This window comes from Erinaceus europaeus, chromosome 5, assembly GCF_950295315.1.
Source record: "Erinaceus europaeus chromosome 5, mEriEur2.1, whole genome shotgun sequence".
Classification (NCBI taxonomy): Eukaryota; Metazoa; Chordata; class Mammalia; order Eulipotyphla; family Erinaceidae; genus Erinaceus; species Erinaceus europaeus.
Window position 1 is genome coordinate 60608832 of NC_080166.1, and position 23368 is coordinate 60632199.

Genomic DNA, 23368 nt, shown 5'->3' on the forward strand with positions numbered 1-23368 from the left:
GAGAAAGGGGGCAGAAGAGAGAGAATCAGAGCGTCACTCTGGTGCATGCGATGCCAGGGATCGAACTCAGGACCTCATGCTTGAGTATCGAATGCTTTAGCCACCGCACTGCCTGCGGGGCTGCAGCTGTTTCCCTTGCTGAGAGTTGCCAGGAGTAGGGCAGCAGCAGAGCACAGGATGTGAACATGACAAGCCCCAGGTTGCACTCCTGGCACCACCCATAGCCAGAGCTGAGCCGGATTGCCCTGATCCCACCTGGTGTGGCGTGAATTGGCTCTCACACTCCCACATATAGGGAGAGCTCCAGCTCAGCCACGCTCACCTGGGGGTGCTCATTACCCCCCCCCAAAAAAAAAGAAAAAGGCCCTGTATCAGCCTAGCCTTTCTCACTCTAGGCCAGGACCTGGCAGCTGTCTACAGTGAAGACTGAGAAGTCTGAGACAGCGGGACTCTACCAACAGCATCTGTGTCCCCTGTGAGAAATGCAGGTTCTTGAGCCCAAGGCAACAGCAGAGCAGTTCTGCTAATGAATGGCCTTTGTACCTGAGGCTCTGAGATCCCAGGTTCCAGCCCCATCATCATCCAGAGCTGGTCAGGACTCTGGATAAAAGTATGAAGGAACAGGGGTTCTCAGCCCTTCCACCCTTGAACCTTCCAGATCAGAAGCTGTCGATGAGACTGGGGCATTTATTTATTACTTATGTATTTGTGGGTTTTTTAGACATAAGCAGAGTAGCAGAGAAAATGAGAGAGACCGCAGCCCCAGAGCTGCCTTCAATGCAGCAGGGGCTCGGTTTGAAACTGGCTCATGCACATTGCAATATAAATGCATGGAGGAAGTGAACTATTTCACTGCCTCCCTACCCAGGATCCTCGTTTCTAGAATTTGGACCTTTGTTCTCCTGGGAAGTTGCCCTTTTTGCATAGACAGTGACAAGCAGTAGCCGTCCCCAAGGCTAGCTGGCCAGGGGTGTCACATCCTTTTGAGTTCTGTGTCCTCGGTCCATCTGACCATTTTCTCCTCCTAGTGCACTCTTTACCTAAAAGTGACTTTTTTATTATTAATAATTAAGCTGTTATATTTTTTAGATATTTTTAATTTTTATTTATTTATTCCCTTTTGTTGCCCTTGTTGGTTTTTATTGTTGTAGTTATTGATGTCATTGTTGTTGGATAGGACAGAGAGAAATGGAGAAAAGAGGGGAAGACAGAGAGGGGGAGTGAAAGATAGACACCTGCAGACCTGCTTCACCGCTTGTGAAGCGACCCCCCTGCAGATGGAGAGCCAGGGACTCAAACCAGGATCCTTAGCCGGTCCTTGCGCTTTGCGCCACCTGCACTTAACCCACTGCGTTACCGCCCGACTCCCTTAGATCTTTATTAATGAGAGAGAATCTGTCATGTGCAATACCGGGGATCGAACTAGGGACCTCATGGTTTAGAGTCCAGCACATTACCTACTGCTCCTCCACCCAGGTTGCAAGAAGTAGTCTTAAAAACTGAAGAGTTTCTAGATATTACTAGGAAAAGAAAGAAAAAAAACTGAAGAGTTGGCAAAGCCCTCTCTCTCTCACTTTTTTTCAAATTTTTTTATTATCTTTATTTATTGGATAGAGACAGCCAGAAATGGAGAGGGAAGGGGGTGAGAGAGACACACACAGACACACACCTGCAGCCCTGCTTCACCACTCGCAAAGCTTTCCCCCTCCAGGTGGGGACCAGGGTTTTGAACACAGATCCTTGTACACTGTAACATGTGCGCTCAGCCAGGTGTGCCACCATCTGGCCCCAAGTGTACTAGTTGTTGTTGTTATTATTACCGGATAGAGACAGAAATTGAGAGGGGAGAGACAGATAGACACCTGCAGCCCTGCTTCACCACTTGTGAAGCTTTCCTCCTGCAGGTGGAGACCAGGGTCTTGAACCTGGTTCCTTAAGCACTGCAATGTGAGCGCTAACCAGGTGCGCCACCACCTGGCCCTCTCCCATTTTCTACCACAACCCCATCCTTTCAGAGAGCCACTTTCTCGCCCTGACCCGGTCGCTCCTATTGGAGGGAAGCCAGTGCTGTGTGGTCAGGGATCCTCGAGGGCCTTGAGCCCCAGTGTTCAGCTTGGGGGTGTCTGGCTCAGGAACCAGGAGAACCCCACCTCTCAGCATGGAGGGACGACCGTTCTGGCACTAGCTGATGCTGTAAAAGGGCTGGTGCTTACAGGCCACGTACCCACCCCTGCCCCCCACCTCTGGAGCCCCCAGCTGCTCTCCTGCCTCCATAACACCCTGGGGAGACCTTGTGTGTCACTGCTGGAAGTGCCTCAGCGTGTGAAAACTGAGGACCCGCCAGAGCTCAGGCCTTTAATCATGTCGCCGCCCCCCTCCCCCCACCTGAGACTCTGGCCACTCACGTGGCAATCTCGTGGGCCCTGTGGCGTTCCTTCCTCCATCTCTCTCTCTCTCTCTTTCTTTTCTTCTTGCTTCTTTTTTAAATATAAGCAAAAAAGCAGGGAAAGAATGAAAGAAACCATAGCACCAAAAGTTCCTCCAGTGAGGTGGGGGACGGGCTCAAGCCTGGGTTGCATACATGGCAAAGCACTGTCCAGAGGGACTGCCTCATTGCTAGGTGTTTCTGACTCCTCTTCTTCCTCTCTTTCTTCTTCTTCTTTTTTTAAATGTTTTTTTAATTTTTTTATTATCTTCATTTATTGGATAGAGATAGCCATAAGTCAAGAGGGAAGGAGGTGATAGGGAGAGAGACAGAGAGACACCAGCAGCCCTGCTTCACCACTCTCAAAGCTTTCTCCCTACAGGTGGGGACCAAGGGCTCGAACCCAGGTCCTTGCACATTGTAACATGTGCACTCAACCAGGTGTGCCACTGCCCAGCACCCCCCCTTTTTTATTTATTGAGTTGTCAATAAATAAAAGTCATGATGCATTTCTGTATAGAAAAATAACGTCAGCAGGGGCAGGTTGTGTAATGGTTATGCAAAGAAAGTCTACTGCCAGGAGTCGGGCGGTAGCGAAGCGGGTTAAGCGCAGGTGGCGCAACAGAGGCTCCAAAGTCCCAGGTTCAGTCCCCTGCACCATGGGGGGTGGGGGTGGCACACCAGGCTAAACACACAGTACAAAGCTGAAGGACCCACATAAGGATCCCGGTTCAAGCCCCCGGGTCCCCATCTTCAGTGGGGTTGCTTTACTAGCAGTGAAGTGGGTTTGCAGGTGTCTTTCGCTCTCTCTGTTTCCCCTCCCGTCTCAATTTCTCTCTGTCCTATCTAAAATAATAATAATAATAATAATAAGTTGGAAAGATGGCCATCAGGAGCAGTGGGTTTGTAGTGCAAGCATTGAGCCCCAGCAATAACCCTGGATGAAAAAAAAAGAAAAGAAAAGAAAAATATGTCAGGGCCGGGTGATGGTGCACCTGGTTGAGCGCACCTATTACAGTGCGTAAGGACTCAGGTTCAGATTCGAGACCCCAGTCCCAACCTGCAGGGGGAAAGCTTTGCGAGTGGTGAAGCAGGGCTGCAGGTGTCTCTCTCCCGCTCCTCCTCTCTATCTCCCCCTTCCCTCTCGATTTCTGGCTATTCTCCATCCAATAAGTAAATAAAAATAATACAAATGTTTAGAGGGAAAATATTATGTTAAAAAATGAAAATATGTCATGACTTGCCAACAACCCAATGTTTTATTTTTATTTGATTTGGTGGGACAGAGAGAATTGAGATGTAAGGTGGGAGTAGAGAGAGACCTATAGCACTGCTTTACCATTTGTGAAAATGCCCCCCCACCCCTGCAGGTGGCGACTAGGGGCTTGAACCTGGGTCCTTGTACACAGTGACCTCTGCACTCTGCAGGGTGTGCCACTACCTGGCACCTCCAGCACAGTTTGTCTGCCTTACCCCACCCACAGCCTGACTGGTGACATGCACTAGACTGTTTTTGCTTCTTTGTCCTGGGACTCCAGCTAATGGTTCAGATTTCAGACACTGAGAGATCCTGGTGTGTGTGTGTGTGTTGACTATGAAAGAGAAACTCAGTGCGTCTCCTCAGTTGTGAAAGAGACCCAGTACCAAGCACCCTGTAACCTCTGTGCTGGGTTCCCACCACCTCAACACTTCCTCTCTCCCCAATGGGTTATGACTGCTCCCCCACACAGAGGCCTGCCCACCCTCCAGGCCCTTCAGCAACCCCCTCCCTTCCCCCCAGGGAGGCCTAGAATGTCTGTTCTCGAGGACTCAATCCTGTACCTGCATGTCACAGCCCTTTCTGTTCAGGACCCAGGAGGAGAACAGATACCGTCCCACTATTCGTCTGCTGTTCCTGTTCTCAGAGCACTTGGAATTACTATTTGTGTGGGAAAGTCATCCCTTTTGAAGTCTAGAGCCAGTGAGATATCTCACTTGACTAATGGACTAGTTTTCCCATGTGTGGGACCCTGCTTCAAGCCCAGCCTCCACTGCATTGGAGGAAGCTTTGGTGCTGTTGTCTCTTTCACACACACACACACACACACACACACACACACACACACACACACACACACACAATCTCTAAGAGATAGAAAGATACAAAGGGATTTAGAGCCTAACATGTAGAATTCTATATTTAAAAAAAATTAATTGACAGAAATTGAAAGGGAAGGAGAGAGAGAGACCTGTCGCCCTCTTCACCACTTGCAAAGCTTCCCCCCGACAGGTAGGGGTCAGGGGCTTGAACCTGGGTCCATGTGCACTCAACCAGGCGCACCACTGACTGGCCTCTGTAGAATTTTGATGCCCCATTCCTCCATCCCCTCAAACAGACCACATGATATCCCTACATGCCACCCAGCCCCCGCCCCCCAAAACCCTGTCTGTCCTTCTGTCTCTCGTGTGTAAGATCAAGCTCCCAGGGACTCTGGTGCATTGGGAGTAAAGACACTCCTATCACGTGGCTTAGCCTTGTGTTTTCCAGAGGAACCTTGGAGCAGATGCATGCCGAGCCTCAGGCTGGACAGGAAGGGCCCCCAGTTTGCCTGCCCACCACTCCAGCCCTCTTCCCTAGCCTGGATGTGTAGTTGCATAGAAATCTGTTTTGTCTTTATCTGGGGAGGGGGGGGGGAGCAGGTGCTAGGAATGGAGCACTGGGTGACACACTGACCACACCCCTGACCCCCCTTCCTCAGGGGTGGGGAAGCCTTTTCTGCCGAGGGCCCTTGGATATTTGTGACATAACTTGTGAGCCATAGAAAGTTATCGACTTAAAAATGAGCACTGAGCCGTGCTATGGAAAGAAACGTCGGCAGCCTTGATGGAACCAACCCAGAGGATTTCCATCTCACAGGTTGAATATGGCCGGGGGCATGCCCCACCCTGATCTAGATAACAGCCCGGCCTCTGCTGAACAGCCATCAGTGGTTGATAGATGCACCTGCTGCCTAGTGTCCAAACACCAGAAGCGTGTGCATGTCTCACGGGGGGAAGGAAGGAAACACGGGTCTGGTGCAACAGCTCCCACCTCTGTACCAAGGGCAGGACCCAGGGTAGAGCCTGGGCTTCACTGCATTGAAGGGGGCTTCAGTGCCATGGTCTCTTTCACTCTTTCCTTCTTTTTGCCTCTCTGCCTCTTACTTTGAAAGGAAAAGAAACAGATGGGGGGTGGGGGGAGTCGGGCGGTAGCGCAGTGGGTTAAGCGCAGGTGGTGCAAAGCACAAGGATCAGCGTAAGGATCCCGGTTCGAGCTCCCGGCTCCCCACCTGCAGGGGAGTCGCTTCACTCCTCTCTGTCTTCCCCTCCTCTCTCCATTTCTCTCTGTCCTATCCAACGACAATGACGCCATCAATAACAATAATTACTACTATAATAAAACAAGGGCAACAAAAGGGAATAAATAAATAAATATTAAAAAAAAAGACAGATGGGGGATGGCTTGGTGTGTACACATGTGAACACAAGTTTCAGAAACAACAAATAGCTCACTTGGATAGTGTGCTGCCTTGTCTTGTGTATAACCCAGATTTAGTCCTGGCTCCCACAACAGTCTCTCTCTGAATCTCTTTTCTCTCCCCCTCTTTTTTTTTTCTGTCTCTCAAACAAAAGAAAAAAGAGGGGAGATTAGAAATCATTCTCTTATTGTTGGTGGTGAGTTGGCACAAAGCCTACCCTGCTCACATCCCTCCCTCCCCAGTCTCCTGTCTGAGCTCCTCTTCTTCGTTTCAGTGCGGGGGGCGGGGGGGGGGGGGAGGCATGTAGACTTGGGCTTCTCGCCTTACTGGAGCATTAGCCTGGCTCTCTTAAAGGGCCTTGACAGTTCCCACCGGTCGTACGTGTGTGTCTGTGTCTGTTTGCATGTACATGCGTGCGTTCTCCGCTCTGACGCGCGTCTTTTTTTATTTTGCCTTCACTTTCATTTTCTTCTTTCTTAAATATCTTATTCACTTCTTGACATGAGAGAGAGAGAGAAACAGAAACAGAGCATCAATCTGGCACATGCTTCCAGAAGTTTCTGCCTGTAAAGCTGCGTGTCCTTCATGAAAATACTGGTCATGTCCCAGACACCAAGCTGGAGCAGCCAGAAACTTAGAATCTGGCAAACATTATAGAATAGCAGGATTTTACAACTTCACAATGAACACTGTAGGGTAGTTTTTTTTTTAATTTTGGGGTGAGTTTTTTTGTTTGTTTGTTTTGTATTTGGTTTGGTTGGTTGGTTTGTTTTTAACAGAGCCCTGCTCAGCTCTGGCTTCTGATGATGCTGGGGATTGAACCTGAGACCTCAGAGTCTCAGGAATGAGAGCCTTTTTGCAGCACCACTGTGCGGTCTTCCCAGCCGTATAAGACAGCAGGCCTGTAGAGCCTCCAAATGACCCTGCCCAGCCACTTCCCTCCTGATGCCCAGTACTCACCTCCTGCCCAAGAATCTGAGTGGCGCCCCAGCATACATTCTGATCCCACTTCTGCTTGTGCAAAATCCTGCCTGCAGGGAAGAGACCCTTCTTGGCTCTGACTTCCACTTGGCTTCTGAGCTCGAATATACCCTGAATAGGAAAAAGACACACTTTTTCTTTCTCAGCCATATCACAAGACTTTCAGGAACTCGGGGCGGGGGGACAGCTTGGTGCACCTCTCATCCTGCCCAGCTCCCGTTCTCACACTGCAACTGGATTTACCAATAACTTTTAAAAAATCATATCTCGGCTCACATCTGGTTGATGCTAATACAAGGGGCCGAACCTGGGACTTTGAAACCTCAGGCATGAGAGACTCTTTGCAGAACCATTATGCTATCTCCCCCACCCACTAATACCTTTAAAAAAATTATTAACAAAATACAGTGAGCAAGAAGCAGAGTATCTCTTGGTACATGAGATACTAGAGATTGAACTCAGGATCTTATGCTTGAGAATCTAACAATTTATCCGCTGCACTGCCTCCCAGACTGCATGCACAAGCGTGTGTGTGTGTGTGTGTGTGTGTGTGTGTGTGTGTGTGTGTGTGTGTGTGTGTTTATTTTGCCTCCAGTGTTATTGCTGGGGCTCAGTGACTGCACCATGAATCCACTGCTCCTGGAGGCCATTTTTTTCCCCTTTTGTTGCCCTTGTTGTTGTAGCCTTGTTGTGGTTATTATTGTTATTGTTGATGTCATTCATTGTTGGACAGGACAGAGAGAAATGGAGAGAGGAGGGGAAGACAGGGCAGGGGAGAAAGATAGACACCTGGAGACCTGCTTCACCGCTTGTGAAGCGACTCCCCTGCAGGTGGGGAGCCTGGGGCTCGAACCAGGATCCTTATGTGGGTCCTTGCACTTTGTGCCATGTGCACTTAACCCGCTGCGCTACTGCCCGACCCCCTACACATATATTTTTTATTAATGTTACCACCAAGGTTGTCAATGGAGCTTAGTGCTGGCAGTACAGACCTACCACAACTGGTGGCCACTTTTTCCTTTTTTTTTTTTTTTAATAATTTATTTCTTTATTGGGGAATTAATGCTTTACATTCAATAGTAAATACAATAGTTTGAACATGCATAACATTCCCCAGATTCCCATTTAACAATACAACCCCCACTATTTCATTCATCATTTTTCATGGACCTGTATTCTCCCCACCCACCCACCCACCCCAGAGTCTTTTACTTTGGTGTAATACTCCAATTCCATTTCAGGTTCGACTTGTGTTTTCTTTTCTGGTCTTGTTTTTCAACTTCGGCCTGAGAGTGAGATCATCCCATATTCATCCTGACTTATTTCACTCAACATGATTTTTTCAAGGTCCATCCAAGATCGGTTGAAAACGGTGAAGTCACCATTTTTTACAGCTGAGTAGTATTCCATTGTGTATATATACCACAACTTGCTCAACCACTCATCTGTTGTTGGACACCTGGGTTGCTTCCAGGTTTTGGCTATTACAAATTGTGCTGCCAAGAACATATCTGTACACAGATCTTTTTGGATGGATGTGTTGGGTTCCTTAGGATATATCCCCAGGAGGGGAATTGCAGGGTCATAGGGTAGGTCCATTTCTAGCCTTCTGAGAGTTCTCCAGACTGTTCTCCACAGAGGTTGGACCAATTGACATTCCCACCAGCAGTGCAGGAGGGTTCCTTTGACCCCACACCCGCTCCAGCATTTGCTGCTGTTACCTTTTCTGATGTATGACATTCTCACAGGAGTGAAGTGATATCTCGTTGTTGTCTTGATTTGCATTTCTCTGACAGTCAGAGACTTGGAGCATTTTTTCATGTGTTTTTTGGCCTTTTGGATCTCTTCTGTACTGAATATTCTGTCCAAGTCCTCCCCCCATTTTTGGATGGGGTTATTTTTTGTCTTGTTGTTGAGTCTGGCAAGCTCTTTATATATGTTGGTTATTAAACTCTTATCTGATGTATGGCATGTAAAGATCTTCTCCCATTCTGTGAGGGGTCTCTTGATTTGGGTAGTGGTTTCTTTTGCTGTGAAGAAACTTGTTAATTTGATGTAGTCCCATAGGTTTATACTTGCCTTAGTCTTCCTTGTAATTGGATTCGTTTCATTGAAAATGTCTTTAAAATTTATGCGGAAAAAAGTTCTGCCAATATTTTCCTCTAAGTATCTGATAGTTTCTGGTCTAACATCCAAGTCCTTGATCCACTTGGAATTTACTTTTGTATTTGGTGAAATACAGTGATTCAGTTTCATTCTTCTACATGTTTCAACCCATTGTTTCCAACACCATTTGTTGAAGAGACTCTGCTTTCCCCATGTAATAGTCTGGGCCCCTTTGTCAAAGATTAGATGTCCATAGGTGTGGGGCCTCATTTCTGGGCTCTCAGTTCTATTCCACTGGTCAGTGTGTCTGTTCATGTTCCAGTACCAAGCAGTTTTGATGACAATGGCCCTATAATACAGTTTGAGATCTGGGAGTGTGATGCCTCCGGTTCTGTTCTTTTTCCTCAAGATTGTTTTGGCAATTCTAGGTCTTTTCTGGTTCCAGATAAACATTTGTAGCATTTGTTCTATTCTCCTAAAAAATGTGCTTGGGATCTTGATGGGGATAGCATTAAATTTGTAGATGGCTCTGGGTAATATATTCATTTTGATGATGTGAATTCTTCCAACCCATGAACATGGAATATCTTTCCACTTCTTTGTGTCTTTTTCAATTTCTTTGAGTAGTGACTTATAATTTTCAATATATAAGTCTTTCACTGATTTGGTTAGGTTTACTCCTAGATATTTTATTGTTTTTGTTGCTATAGAAAAAGGAACCGATTTCTGGATTTCAGTTTCTTCTAACTTAGTGTTTGCATAGAGGAATGCCACTGACTTTTGAATGTTAATTTTATAGCCTGACACATTACTGTATTGCCTGATGATTTCCAAAAGCTTCTTGCTGGATTCCTTAGGTTTTTCCATGTATACTACATGTCATCTGCAAATAGGGAGAGTTTGACTTCTTCTCTTCCAATCTGTATCCCTTTAATTCCTTGCTCCTTCCTGCCTGATTGCTATGGCAAGAACTTCCAACACTATGTTGAATAGTAATGGTGATAGTGGGCAGCCCTGTCTAGTACCTGATCTGAGGGGAAATGCTTCTAGTTTTTCACCATTGAGTATGATGTTGGCTGTAGGTTTGCTATATATAGACTCCACTATCTTCAGGAATTTTCCATCTATTCCCATTTTTTGTAGTGTTTTGATCATAAAGGGATGCTGTATTTTGTCAAAGGCTTTCTCTGCATCTATTGATATGACCATGTGGTTTTTGGTCTTGCTTTTGTTGATGTGGTGGATCACATTGATTGATTTACGTATATTAAACCAACCTTGCATGCCTGAGATAAACCCCACTTGGTCATGATGAACAATCTTTTTGATATACTGCTGTATCCGGTTGGCTAGAATTTTGTTCAATATTTTCGCATCTATGTTCATCAGAGATATTGGTCTGTAGTTTTCTTTTTTGGTTGTGTCCCTGTCTGCTTTTGGTATCAGGGTGATGTTGGCTTCATAGAAGCTGGCAGGGAGTATTCCAGTGTCTTCAATCTTCTGGAAGACTTTTAAAAGTAGAGGTATTAGTTCTTCTTTGAAAATTTTGTAGAATTCATTTGTAAAACCATCTGGTCCAGGACTTTTATTTTGGGGGAGAGTTTTGATAACTGTTTCAATTTCATTAGCTGTGATGGGCCTGTTCATGTTATCCACTTCCTCTTTACTTAGTTTTGGAAGTTGGTAGGTATCTAGGAAATCATTCATTTCTTCCAGGTTCTCTAGCTTGGTGGCATATAGTTGTTCATAGAAGCCTCGCATGATATGTTGAATTTCTGCAGTGTCTGTGGTGATATCTCCTCCTTCATTTACTTTCCGATTTATTTGGGTCTTCTCCCTTTTTTGTTTTGTGAGTCTGGCTAAAGGTTTGTCGATTTTGTTTACTCTTTTTCGAAGAACCAACATTTACTTTCATTGATCTTTTGTATGGTTTTCCTATTCTCAATGTTATTTATTTCTGCCCTAACTTTAGTGATTTCTGTCCTTCTGGTTGCTTTAGGATTCCTTTGTTGTTCTTCTTCTAGGTCTTTAAGATGTGCAATCAGGCTGTTTATTTGTGCCTTTTCTTGTTTCCTAATGTGTGCTTGTATAGCTATGAACTTCCCTCTTAGGACTGCTTTAGCTGTGTCCCAAATATTTTGATAGCTTGTGTCTTCATTTTCATTGAACTCTCGAAACATTTTGATTTCTTCCTTGATTTCCTCTTTGACCCAGAAGTTGTTAAGAAGTGTACTATTGAGCTTCCACATTTTGGGACTGTTACTAATCTTTTGTTGATTGTTAAGTGTTAGTTTAATTCCACTGTGGTCTTAAAAGATGCTTGGGATGATTTCAATGCTCTTGAATTGGCTGATGCTGTCTTTGTGGCCTAATATATGGTCTATCCTTGAGAATGATCCATATGGATTTGAGTAAAATGTGTATTCCAGTTTCTTGGGATGACTGACTCTGAAAATGTCCAATAGTTCTAGTTTATCTATCTCTTCATTTAGCTCCCTTATGTCTTTACTGATTTTCTTCCTGGATGATCTGTCAAGTTGAGATAGTGGGGTGTTGAAGTCCCCTACTATGATTGTGTTACTGTTAATATATTGCTGTAGCTCTTTCAGTAGAAGTTTGATGTATTTAGATGGCTTCTCATTGGGTGCATAGATATTAATAATTGTTAAGTCCTCTTGATTGACTGATCCTCTGAGCATTAAGTATCTTTTTTAATCTTATCTATTTTAAAGTCTATCATGTCAGATATGAGAATAGCTGTTCCTGCCCTTTTTTGTGGGCCATTGGCTTGTATGATAGTTTTCCATCCTTTCACTTTAAGTCTGTGTTTGTCTTGTTGAGTTAGGTGAGTTTCCTGTAGACAACATATTGTTGGGTTGTGTTTTCTGATCCATCTTCCTACTCTGTGTCTTTTAATAGGTGAATTCAGGCCATTGACATTTATTGATATCAAAGATTGAAGATATTTTAACGCCATTCTTGTTGAGTTTTAGAGTGTTTTGATATATGTCCTATTTATGGTGGTCTGGTTGTTTATAGGAGACCTTTCAGAACTTCTTTCAGGGCAGGCTTGCTGATGGTTGCTTCCTTCAGCTGTTGCTTGTCTGAGAAGGTTTTGATGCTTCCATCTAGTCTGAATGACAGTCTAGCAGGATATAGTATTCTTGGCTGAAAGCCTTTCTCATTGAGCACTCGATAGATATCTTGCCATTCTCTTCTGGCCTGTAGTGTTTGTATGGAGAAGTCTGCTGCTAATCTTATGGGTTTTCCTTTGTAGGTGACTCTTTGTTTTTCTCTTGCAGCCTTGAGGATCCTTTCTTTATCCTTATTCCTTTCCAATCGAAGTATTACATGTCTTGGTGTCTTTAGGTCTGGGTTAATTCTGTTTGGGACCCTCTGGGCTTCTTGAATCTTTATGTCTTTGGTGTTGTCTAGACTAGAGAAGTTTTCAGCTATTATGGCCTGGAGAACGCTTTCTTCCTCCCCTTCTCTTTCTTCCTCTGGTAAGCCAATAATGCGTATATTGTTTCTTTTGAAGTCATCCCATAGGACTCTTTGTTGTTTTCAGTATCTCTGAATCTCTTTTTGAGATCTCTTACTTCTTCTTTAGTTGTCTCTAATTCATCCTCAGTCTTGCTAATTCTGTCTTCAGCCTCATAGATTCTATTCTCTCTGCCCTCTACTGCTTTCTGGAGTTCATCTATTTTGTTGCCCTGCTCTGATACTGTTTTAGCTTGTTCAGCTAGTTGCCTTCTTAGCTCAGCGATTTCAGCTTTCAACTCTCTAATAACCATGAGATAATTAGAATTTTCTTCCATTTTCTCATTTGTTGTTCCTGCATTTCTGATTACAATTTTTTCAAATTCTTTACTCACTCCTATTATTATTTCCTTAGCTAATGTTTGGATGTTGAACTCGTTGTTTTGTGCTTCACCCTCTGGAGGACTTTTAGCTGGACTCTTGTCCTGGTTCGAGTCTCCAATATTTTTTCTTGTTGTTTTAACCATTTTATATATGTTAACAGTTTTTTCAATCCCTGAGTTGGAGCTCAGTGGCGTAAAAGCCTCTTTTTTTTCCTTCCCTGTAGGCTATGGGAGCCTGAGGGCTTTTAAACTATCAATAGGCTTCTTAGCTTAATCACTGACTCCTGACCAAGAGATAAAGCAGGGTGTGGCAGAGATAATCTAGTGGTTATGCAAAGAGACTTTCACAGCCCCTCAGCTATGCCACCAAGGTATAGGTCTTCTCCTGAGTTTCCCGGTTAGATCTCTGTCCCCTGGTGTCCCTCCCTGTTGCTGCTCCAGATTCTGAGGGTAGTAGCAATGGAGACTCAGAGTTGCACTTGGTGAGTCTCTGGGGAGTCCTTTCCTCCCTTCAGCTGTCCCCTTGTTGTGGAGCAGACTGGAGGTGGTATCTCCACTGATAAACTGCTGAACTGTTAGCAGCCACTTAATCTCTCCTTAGGCCCCTCTCTCCTCTCTGTCACCAGCCACACGTGTTTGTACTCACGGGTGATTTACTGATTTCCTGTGGTCATTCTAGTCCTGTCTTGTTTTGGTCCGGGTGGTTTCCTTTGGTATTCCTAGTTGATCCGGGACTGGAAAGGAGAGGAGAGGAGAGAGGAGGGGAGGGGAGGGGAGGGGAGGGGAGGGGAGGGGAGGGGAGGGGAGGGGAGGGGAGGGGAGGGGAGAGGAGAGGAGAGAAAGCGATCTGCTGCTCGTAGCTCCGCCTTCGGAAGTCGAATCTGAGCGACTAGAATTCTTCTGGGATGCACCACGAGAAGGTCGATCCAATGCATCCCGGTGCAGGCACTGAGCCCAAGCAATGACCCTGGAGGGTGGTCGCTTTGCAAATGGTGAAGCAGGTCAGCAGGTGTCTGTCTTTCTCTCCTCCTCTCTGTCTTCCCCTCCACTTTTTCCTTTTTATCTGATACAACACAGAGAAATTAAGAGGAGAGGAGATAGAGAAGGAGAGAGAAGGAGAGACACCTGCAGCCCTGCTTCACTGCACGTGACATGTCACTCCTTTGCAGGTAGGGAGTGGGGGCTTGAACCCGGGTCCTTGAGCATGGTAATATGTGTGCTTAGCCAGGTGTGCTACCGTCCAGCCCCACTGATAGCTTTTTATTTCAGTTCCCAGGTTACCTTTCTTCTTGCTATCATTTTCTTCCTTTCTTTCCTCCTTTGTTTTTTCTTTCTTTAATTTAGAGAGAGACTGACCACAGAGCACAGAAGTTCCTTCAAGGCAGTGGGGGAGGAGCTCCAGCCTGGGCCCAAGGGAGCCATTCTGCTGACCTGTGAATGACCTTTCACACATGTGCTGGATCTAGCAGACAGATGCAGCTTGCAGAAGGCTGCACTCCCCAGACTGAGGGCACTTCTTGGTGGTTCCTGCAGAAGGAACCAGGCTCCACTCTTGATCTTGGCGGTGTTTTCTAGGCTGCAGCAGGAGGATGAATCACGTGTCTGGGGTGGAGTCAGGCACTTACAGCTCTGGGCCACGTTTTTGGTTTGGGTTGAGAAACACAGCAAGGGACGTGTCTCTAGCCTTAAGAAGGTGAGACTCAGTTTCCTGGCTTCTGTCTCCCCAACTGAAACAACCACTCTCAGATTTCTTCCTTTTAAAAAAAAAAAATCTTATTATCTTTTTTTAAAAGAGGACATTAACAAAACTGTAGGATAGGAGGGGTACAACTCCACACAATTCCCACCACCAGATCTCTATATCCCATCCCCTCCCCTGATAGCTTTCCTATTCTTTATCCTTCTGGGAGTATGGACCGAAGGTCATTATGGGTTGCAGAAGGTGGAAGGTCTGGCTTCTGTAATTGCTTCCCCGCTAAACATGGGTGTTGACTGGTCAATCCATACTCCCAGTCTGCCTCTCTCTTTCCCTAGTAGGGTGGGTCTCTGGGGAAGCGGAGCTCCAGGACATACTGGTGGGGTCGTCTGTCAGGGAAGCCTGGCCAAGCATCCTGATGGCATCTGGAACCTGGTGGCTGAAAAGAGAGTTAACATACAAAGCCAAACAAATTGTTGAACAATCATGGAAAAGGCTGGAATAGTGCAGATGAAGTGTTGGGGGTAACTCACTGCAGACTATTGTGTACTTTTGCTTTCAGGTATATATTTTGCCCTAGTTTATGGATACGTGTGAACATATGCTCTATCTCAGGGGACCTGGTCTATATCTAGGTTTTGGGACTTTGTTAGGAAGTGAACCACCTGGGATGGAATTAGAGAATACTATGAAAGGGAAGGTCTCACCCGAGTAATGAAGTTGAAGGGTTGTCATTCCACACCTGAAGTCTCTGGACACAGTCTGAAGTGAAGCATGCTGAGGTGGCACTCGTTGCCTTGATTAGGTTGTGATCGGTGGATACAATATTATTTGTATGAATTGAAAGAAGCATGCAGGAAAGTGTGCCCCACCCTAAGGTTCTAGGACTGGGGAAAATATAGGCTCTATAGTGAAAATGTGAGGTTCCTGCTGTCTTAGGGTTCAAAAAGACAATGAAGAGTTATTGTTATCATCACATTATTTGGTGATTGGGTTAACTTTGAAAAGTCCCTTTGTTAGGATCTGCTGTATAATACCCAACATCTTGTATATAGCTGTGCTACCGGTTGCTTCTGTTCTCCTTGGTCTAGGCTTTTGAGAGAGTCACCATATCGAACACTCAGCCTATGTATTAAAAAGACTCAGTCTGTGTTTTTAAAAGTTTGAGACATACAATCAATTTTTCCCCTCTCATATTAAATAGTGATTTATATGGCTACAATTTAATAGTAGTGTACATAGACACCATTCCCACCACCAAAAGACTGTATCCCCACACAACCACCCCCCCACCCCACCCCCACTGCCCCGGGAAGCCAAATGTCTACCCTCCCCCTCACCACAGGGTTTTTACTTAGGTGCCCTACTCATCTTATTATCTTTATTTATTTGTTGGATAAAGACAGCCAGAAATGAAGGGGGAAGGGAGTAATAGAGAGGGAGAAAGACAGAAAGACTGTTTGACCACTTGTGAAGCTGCAGGGCTCCGGGGCCCTCTCTTGGTCCGGAGCAGGGTCTCAGCCAGGCTGTGTTGCACTTAGCCGCTGCCTCATCTGAAGGTGAAGATACAGACTAATACCTGCCCGGGAGCACCGCCCCCAAGACAAAGTGACAGTTGTGAGAAAGCCCTGGCACTAGCAAGTACCGTGCTTATGCCAAGCACCACCCAGCATTGACTTGGTGATGTCAGCGGCACTTATTACCAAGCACAAGGACTCAGGTTCAAGCTCCCGCTCCCCACCTGCAGGGGGACACTTTATAAGCAATGAAGCAGGTTTGTAGATGTCTGTCTTGCTGTCCCTCTCTCTAGCTCCTCCTCCTCTCTCAATTTCTCTCTGTCCTATCTTAAAAGGAAAAAAATGGGAAAAGAAAAAGGGATGGGAATGGCCTTCGGAGCAGCACCAAGCCTAAGCAGTGATAAGCCTGGTGGCAATAAATAATAAGGAATCGGGCAATAGTGCAGCGGGTTAAGCACACGTGACTGCAAAGTGCGAGGATAGGTGTAAGGATCCCGGTTCGAGCCCCCAGCTCCCCACCTGCATGGGAGTCACTTCACAGGCGGTGAAGCAGTTCTGCAGGTGTCTCTCTTTCTCTCCCCCTCTCTGTCTTCCCCTGCTCTCTCCATTTCTTTCTGTCCTATCCAACAACGATGACAGCAATGACAACAACAATAATAAAACAACAAGGGCAACAAAAGGGAATAAATAGATATTTTAAAAATAATAAAATTAATTTAAATGAAATTAATGAACTGGAAGGCTAGGGGTAGGTAGCATAGTGGTTTATACAGAAGACTTCCATGCCTGAGGCTATGAGGTCCCAGGTGCGATCCCTAGCACCACAGTGAGTCAGAGCTGAGCAGTGCTCTAGATAAAAATAAATACGAGTCGCTCGGTAGGATTAAGCGCACCTGGCACGAAGAGCAAGGGCTGGCGTAAGGATCCCAGTTTGAGCCCCGGGCTCCCCACCTGTAGGGGAGTCGCTTCACAGGCGGTGAAGCAGGTCTGTAGGTGTCTTTCTCTCCCACTCTCTGTCTTCCCCTTCTCTCTCAATTTCTCTCTGTCCTATCTAACTACGACAGCATCAATAACAACAATAATAACTACAACAATAAAAAGCAACAAGGGCAACAAACAGGAGAAATAAATAAATATAAAAAATATTTTTAAAATATTTGAAAATAAATAAGTAAATAAATATTAAGTATATATGTAAATAAATGGATCTAAAAAGAACCCTAGTTTTAGTTTATCTATTTATTGTATGTGAAACAAGAAAAAAAACTTACATCAGAACCATAAGTTTGACAGCACCTTGGCTCTTAGAACTACTGAACTTTGAGCCGGATGGTGGTTCACCCAGTATAGCACACGTTACCAGGGTTCAAGCCACTGGTCCCCACCTTCAGGGTGAAAGCTTCTCAGGTGTGAAGCAGGGCTACAGGTGTCTCTCTGTCTCTCTCCTCCTCCCCTATAGATTTTTCTCTGTCTCTGTCCAATAAAATGTTAAAGTGTGGTCTTGGAGTTGGGGCAGTAGATAAAGTGCTAGACTCTTAAGCATTAGGTCCCGAGTTCGATCCCCAGCAGCACATGTACCAGAATGATATCTGGTTCTTTCTCTCTCCTGTATCTTTCATGAATAAATAAATATTTTTTAAAAAAGAAGAAAGAAATGTTTTAAATGTGATCCAGGAGGTGGCCCGGTGGATAAAGACCGGACTGTCAAGTATAAAGTCCTGAGTTCAATCCCTGGCAGCACATGTACCAAAGTGATGTCTGGTTCTTTCTTTCTCTCTCTCTCTCTGTCTTTTTCTTTCTGCCTGTCTTTCTCATTAATAAATAAATAAAATCTTCAAGGAAACTTCAGTGATAGGCCCTCTCTCCCTCAATCTGTGTGTGTGTGTGTGTGTCTCCCCGGCCCCTCCTCTTTTTCCCTTTGCCTCTAAAGAAGAAGATAGAATGGCTTCCATGTTTTACCCCCTGGCAGCAAAAGTAGCAAACCTGATGGAAATCAGGGAGTCTGTAGGAGACAGTTGTAGCCACACACTGGGCAGCTGGCCAGGCCCCTTGCCAAGGCCCAGACATTCTCACCTCCCTCCTGATGTGTATGTGGATCACGTGTTGTCACAGTTGTCTTCTCCATTGGAAAGAGTGTGGCCGGCCTGGACACAGTCATGCTGCACCACTACCTAGTCGTTTGTAATATCAGGCCCAGGAGGTGGGTGAGGCTGTTTCCAGCCATTGCATTTTCTAGGAGTTATTGTGGGGTTGTTTTTTTTTTTCCTTCTTCTACACCAAAGCCCCCGCTCAGCTCTGTTGATGATGGTGCTGGGAATTGAATCTGGGACCTCAGAGCTTCAGGCAGGAAAATCTTACTTGCTACCACTGTGCTGTCTATCTCTGTGGCCCCTTACGAGAATTCTGAGCAACAGGCTTTTTTCTGTTTGTTCGGTTTTTGTTTTTTTGCCTCCAGAGTTATAGCTGGAGCTCTGTGCCAGCACCCTGCTGCAGGTGGGGAGCCAGGGGCTCACACCCAGATTCTTGTGCAGGTCCTTGCACCTCACCCTTAACCGGGTGCGCCACCTCACGGCCCCCTTAGACTTTTGTTTATGACATGAAGGTGTATCTATTAATGAGAGAATCAAGGCATCATATCTTTGGCACACAGGATGCTGGGGGTTGAACTTGAGGCCTCCTGCTCACGATTCTAGTCCTCTATTCATTGCTCAAGCTTGCGGGCCTCTGGGCTCTGCAGCTTGAAGCAAGGGTGGTTGCCATGGCTCCCTCTAAGGCAGATGGTATGTTTGGGGGACGAAGTCATCCTCTGTACCCGAGAACTTCAGGGTGTCATGGTCATGTCTGAGTAGGACAATCCCGGGCTCACAACGTTCTAGAAAACACCGTGAACGGCTACAGAGAAAGAGCACACGTGGCAGCCACAGTCACCCAGTTGCAAAGGAGAAGGGTCCCTCTGGCAATCAATCGCTCGTCTGTCTGACCCACCTGTTGACTCCAAACTGGATTCTTTCTCAAGTCCTGCTCTGCTGCCACCCCTGCAGTCCCTGAGGCCTTCTCTGCTGGGCTCCTTGTCTCCTGTGTGTGCCCCTGTGGTTCTGTGATGGTCCCTTGCTGAGCTCCTCTCCCTCAGGCCTCCCTCTGTCTGGAGCTGGCTCATTGCACCTGTCTGCTCTTGGTCACCCCTCCCCCTTCACGACTCTCACTGCCAATGTGACTGAGTTTTGGGCATGTCCTGTCAGCTCACCCCCTTTTGGTCTGACAGTCCGAGTGTGGTGGCAGTCTTCCTCCCCCTTCCTCCCCCCTCCCTCCCCCAGCCGTGGCATTGGATCCCTCTGTGAAAATAGGGGGATGCAGAAGGAAAGGGGGTGACTGGCCCTCCTGGCACATTGGGATATAGGGATGCCAACAACTAGAAGAGGCCTCTGTGCAGATCCATTTCCCCATACACATCCTAGCATGACACCACTCCAAGAGTAGTTGCATCCACAGACTTGGGGGCCACAGAGCCCCTCCTGAGCCTCCCACTTGTCCAACATTAGTTTGGCCACCTTGTGCACTACACAAGACAGGTTTGGTTTGTGACCCCCCCCCCCCCGACTATCACTTGGACTTATAGGAACAGCACTGGCTGCACCTCTCATGCTGTCAGTTCCTTGGACACTTTTTTGAGTAGCCCCTACCCTGCAACCTCCCATCTGGCCATGCATCTGTGGCATTGCCCGCCCAATAAGGATGCCCCCCATGAGGGACAGGAGTGCGTGCCATGCTGAGCACCACACCCATACTAGGTCCTGCCAGCCGTGCCCAGGTCTGCTTGTCCCTCTGTGTCCTTACTGGAAGGAGGACTCATTTGTAGACTTTGTCCCCCTTGTCCCTGCTTTTTCCATCTCTTGTATTTTTTTTCTTTTCCTCCTGTTGTTCCTTTCTCACTTTTTATGCCTTTTGTCCTCTGCTTGTTGTTGTTTGTATTTTTATTTCACCTCCTCCCTGCCCCCCTCCCACTTCCAAATTCCTTCTCCTCTTTTTCCTTTTTTTTTTTTTTTTTGTCTTTCTCTGTCTCTTTCCCCTCCTCCCCTCTCCCCTTGTCTGGTCCTTTTTGAAGTTGAGCCCAGTGGCGGGACTCCACGGCGCAGACCTCTCTCCTTCTGCCCTTGCTGTGTCCAGGAAGGTAATGTAACCCGCCCCCTTCTCCTCCCCTCTCCCCCACTGCCTCCCAGAGAGGCTCAGTGACAGTCCCCCCAGCAGGGATCCAAAGCCCAGCTGTCTCTGACACCAGAAACCCTGTCCCAGAATTCTCTGAGGAGGTGGCAGTTTCTTCACAAGGCACAGTATCCCTTTGACAATTGTAGGGGGGAGGATAAGGCATGGAGGGGAGGGCAGAGAGCCTCTGGTGTGCCCCCCCACCCCTGGCATTGCAACCCCCCCATCTGTGGCTGGGCCCTGCAGTCTCAGACAGCAGAGCCAGGGAGCTGGACAGCAGCAATTGTGTGGGAGTAGTCAAGGAATACTGGCCTTAGCAAGACTTTTCCAGAATGACACCCCCCTCAAAAAAAAAAAAGCTGTTTCCACCCTGTTGTCTTGCTGTGTGTGTGTGTGTGTTTTCTCAGTTGGTCTGTTGGTTTGCAGTCTGTGACTCTCCTCCAGTGGAGTCAGCATGCGGGTGGGGGCGGGGGGGGGGGGGAGGTGTGTGTGGTTCCCATTAACCCTTGCTAACCTCCCCCCTGCCCTCCATGGTGCTCACACCCTCTTCACCACTTCACCCTGCACCGCTGCTCATCTGCTGTAAGGCTTCCTCTGCAGTTCATGAGCAGGGTCTCATGCCCCCATGGGAGGGGGCGTGGGGTCCCCTTTCATTGCTCCCCAGGAGGCAGGGAGGAGGGAGAGCCATCCCAGGGCTCTCTGGGGCCCCCACTGGGCTGCTTGCATGCCTGGAGCTCCATCTTCAATGGCCGGGCCGCTGTGCAGAGAGGCGCAGGGAGGACTGCATGGAGCTGAGCCATGTCTGGGGGGAGGGCTGGGGCGACCCCACCCACTCCCCATGCACCCCTGTGCACTCTACCTGCCTCTCCGGAGCTCAGCCCACCAAGACATCAAGTGGCCGTGTCACCATCAGCAGAAGGAGCGCAGGGATGGGGGCAGGGTGGGAAACAGTGTAGACCAGCAGTGACTGGAAAGCTGGTGTTTGAGGGGCACTCCTTCCGGGCGGGGGGGAATCCAGGGAGGCTGGGCTTCACTGGAACATGACCTCCAAGAAATTCATAAGCAGAGAGAGCCTTCGGACACTTCCCAGTGCAGTATTTACACACACACACACACACACACACACACACACACACACACGTTTATATTTACATTTAATATATTTATATGTTAAATGGTTTTAATATTTTATTTATTCTAGATAGAGACAGAATACTTGAGAGGGGAGTGGGAGAGAGAGAGAGAAAAAAAAAAGAGAGAGACATCTACAGTCCTGCTTCACCGCTCGCAAGTGTTCCATCTGCAGGTGGTGACCGGGGGCTTGAACCAAGGTCCTTGTGCATTGCAACATGTGTGCCACCACCTGGCCCCATATTAATTCTTTTCATTTCATTTTATTGGGGGGGAGGGTTAGTGGTTTACTGTATGGTTGTTGGCATATGGGCATATCAACACCCAAAGACTCTTTTCACACCCTCTCGGCAGTCTTTGGTACAGTATGCCCACTGATTACTAATTTTTAATAAGAGATACAGGAAAAGGAGAGAGGAAGAGAGAGAGAGAGAATACTGGAACCCTGCTCAGCTCTGGCTGATGGTGGTACTGGGGATTGAACCTGGGACCTCAAAGCCTCAGGCAGGAAAGTCACTTGTATCAACCACTATGCTGTCTCCCCAGCCCTCCAGTGTGTCTCAGCCTGGGGCCCAGGGCAGGGATTCAGGGAGCCCACAGATGCCAAACTGTCCCACGTGGACATTGTTCTGAGAGAGCCCCTTAATTTCCCATCATGCTCCAAGTGGCTACTAGTGCCAGCATCCCAGAGGCCCACTAAGGCTGTCTCTGCCTCTGGCCAGCTGACACCGTGTCCACAGGCTTCTTGAATGCTCCAAGGAGAAGGCATCTTTCTTCCTTCTGACCCCTCCAAAGACCCTTCCCCCATACTCCCATACAGACCTCCAGTTGGGCCAGGCCACCTTAATGCAGATTCTGGGAGCCCCCCACCATGGGTTTCCTGGGGGCACCTGACTAAGCACCCAGCCCCCAGTCCCAGCAGTTGGGGCCCAGGGGCCAGAGGAGGGGAGACCCCTGGTCTGTGTACACACAGATGTGCAGGATTTGCATTTGCCAAGAAGGTTCTCTCCTAGCCAGGAAGTGACGTGCTGCTCGAGTGCCAGGCCCAAGGGCACAAGTGAGACTACAAGGATTTGGTGGGAGGGAGGTTCTAGAAGTTTCTACACACACACACACCCTATTTTCCAGGCTGGTCTTCAAGCAGGCAGTCTAGGCCAGAGCAAGCGCCAAATAAAGAATGGATGCAAGTGGTAGAGGGCTGGGTCCAGGGGTTGCCCTGCAGCCGCAGGCAATCATGGGCCTGGCTCAGGGTGTTCCGGCAGCATCCTGCTCGGCTCTGTATGCACACGTGCCCCTGTGTGGTGACCCTGCCAGCTGGGGCCAGTGGGCAGCTCCCCCCCACCATGGCCTGACACCCCCTCCTCTCGCAGGCATGGGCAAGAAGGATGACCCCAAACTGATGCAGGAGTGGTTCAAGCTGGTACAGGAGAAGAACGCCATGGTGCGCTACGAGTCGGAGCTGATGATCTTGTGAGTGGCCTCCAACAGAACAGTGGAAAAGAGGAAGGGGCGAGGGTCTCGTGTAAAGAAAGGGGACTGGGCTCTGCACCCAGCTAAGCGCACATAGTACTAAGCACAAGGACCTGTGCGAAGATCCAGGTTCAAGCCCCTGGTCCCCACTTATAGGAGGAAAACTTCACAAGCAGTGAAGCAGGGCCGCAGGAGTCTCTCTCTCTCTCTCTCTCTCTCTCCCTCCCTCTTTATCTTCCCCACCTCTCTCAATTCCTCTTGGTCCTGTCAAAGAAAATGGAAAAAATGGCCGCCAGGAGCAGTGGATTCATAGTGCCGGCACTGGGCCCCAACAATAATCCTGAAGGCACACAAAAAAAGAGAGAAGGAAAGACTTGTATTCAGGGGTGGTGCACCCATGGAGCACAGACATTACCATGTGTAAGGACCTGGGTTCAAACCCAGCCCCATCTGTAGAGGGGACGCTTCGTAAGTGGTGAAGC

The 23368-nt window shown here is 47.5% G+C and overlaps 1 protein-coding gene and 1 long non-coding RNA gene across 27 annotated transcripts in view; both read left to right on the top strand.

The window, feature by feature from the left end:
- Window positions 1-23368, top strand: part of MICAL3 (microtubule associated monooxygenase, calponin and LIM domain containing 3) — a 187674-nt gene that overhangs the window by 157509 nt on the left and 6797 nt on the right. For 22 of the 26 annotated variants that reach the window (XM_060191367.1, XM_060191374.1, XM_060191373.1 and 19 more), the window contains 2 exons: window positions 20188-20253; window positions 22787-22886. In XM_060191367.1, the coding sequence (XP_060047350.1) occupies window positions 20188-20253; window positions 22787-22886 (166 nt within the window). The remainder of the gene's footprint in view (window positions 1-20187; window positions 20254-22786; window positions 22887-23368) is intronic. The other 4 variants (XM_060191377.1, XM_060191381.1, XM_060191383.1 and 1 more) reach the window with 1 other exon arrangement.
- LOC132538620 (uncharacterized) lies at window positions 110-3393 on the top strand. The gene is made up of 2 exons (XR_009549963.1): window positions 110-199; window positions 231-3393. It is a non-coding gene; the product is annotated as an uncharacterized LOC132538620 (long non-coding RNA).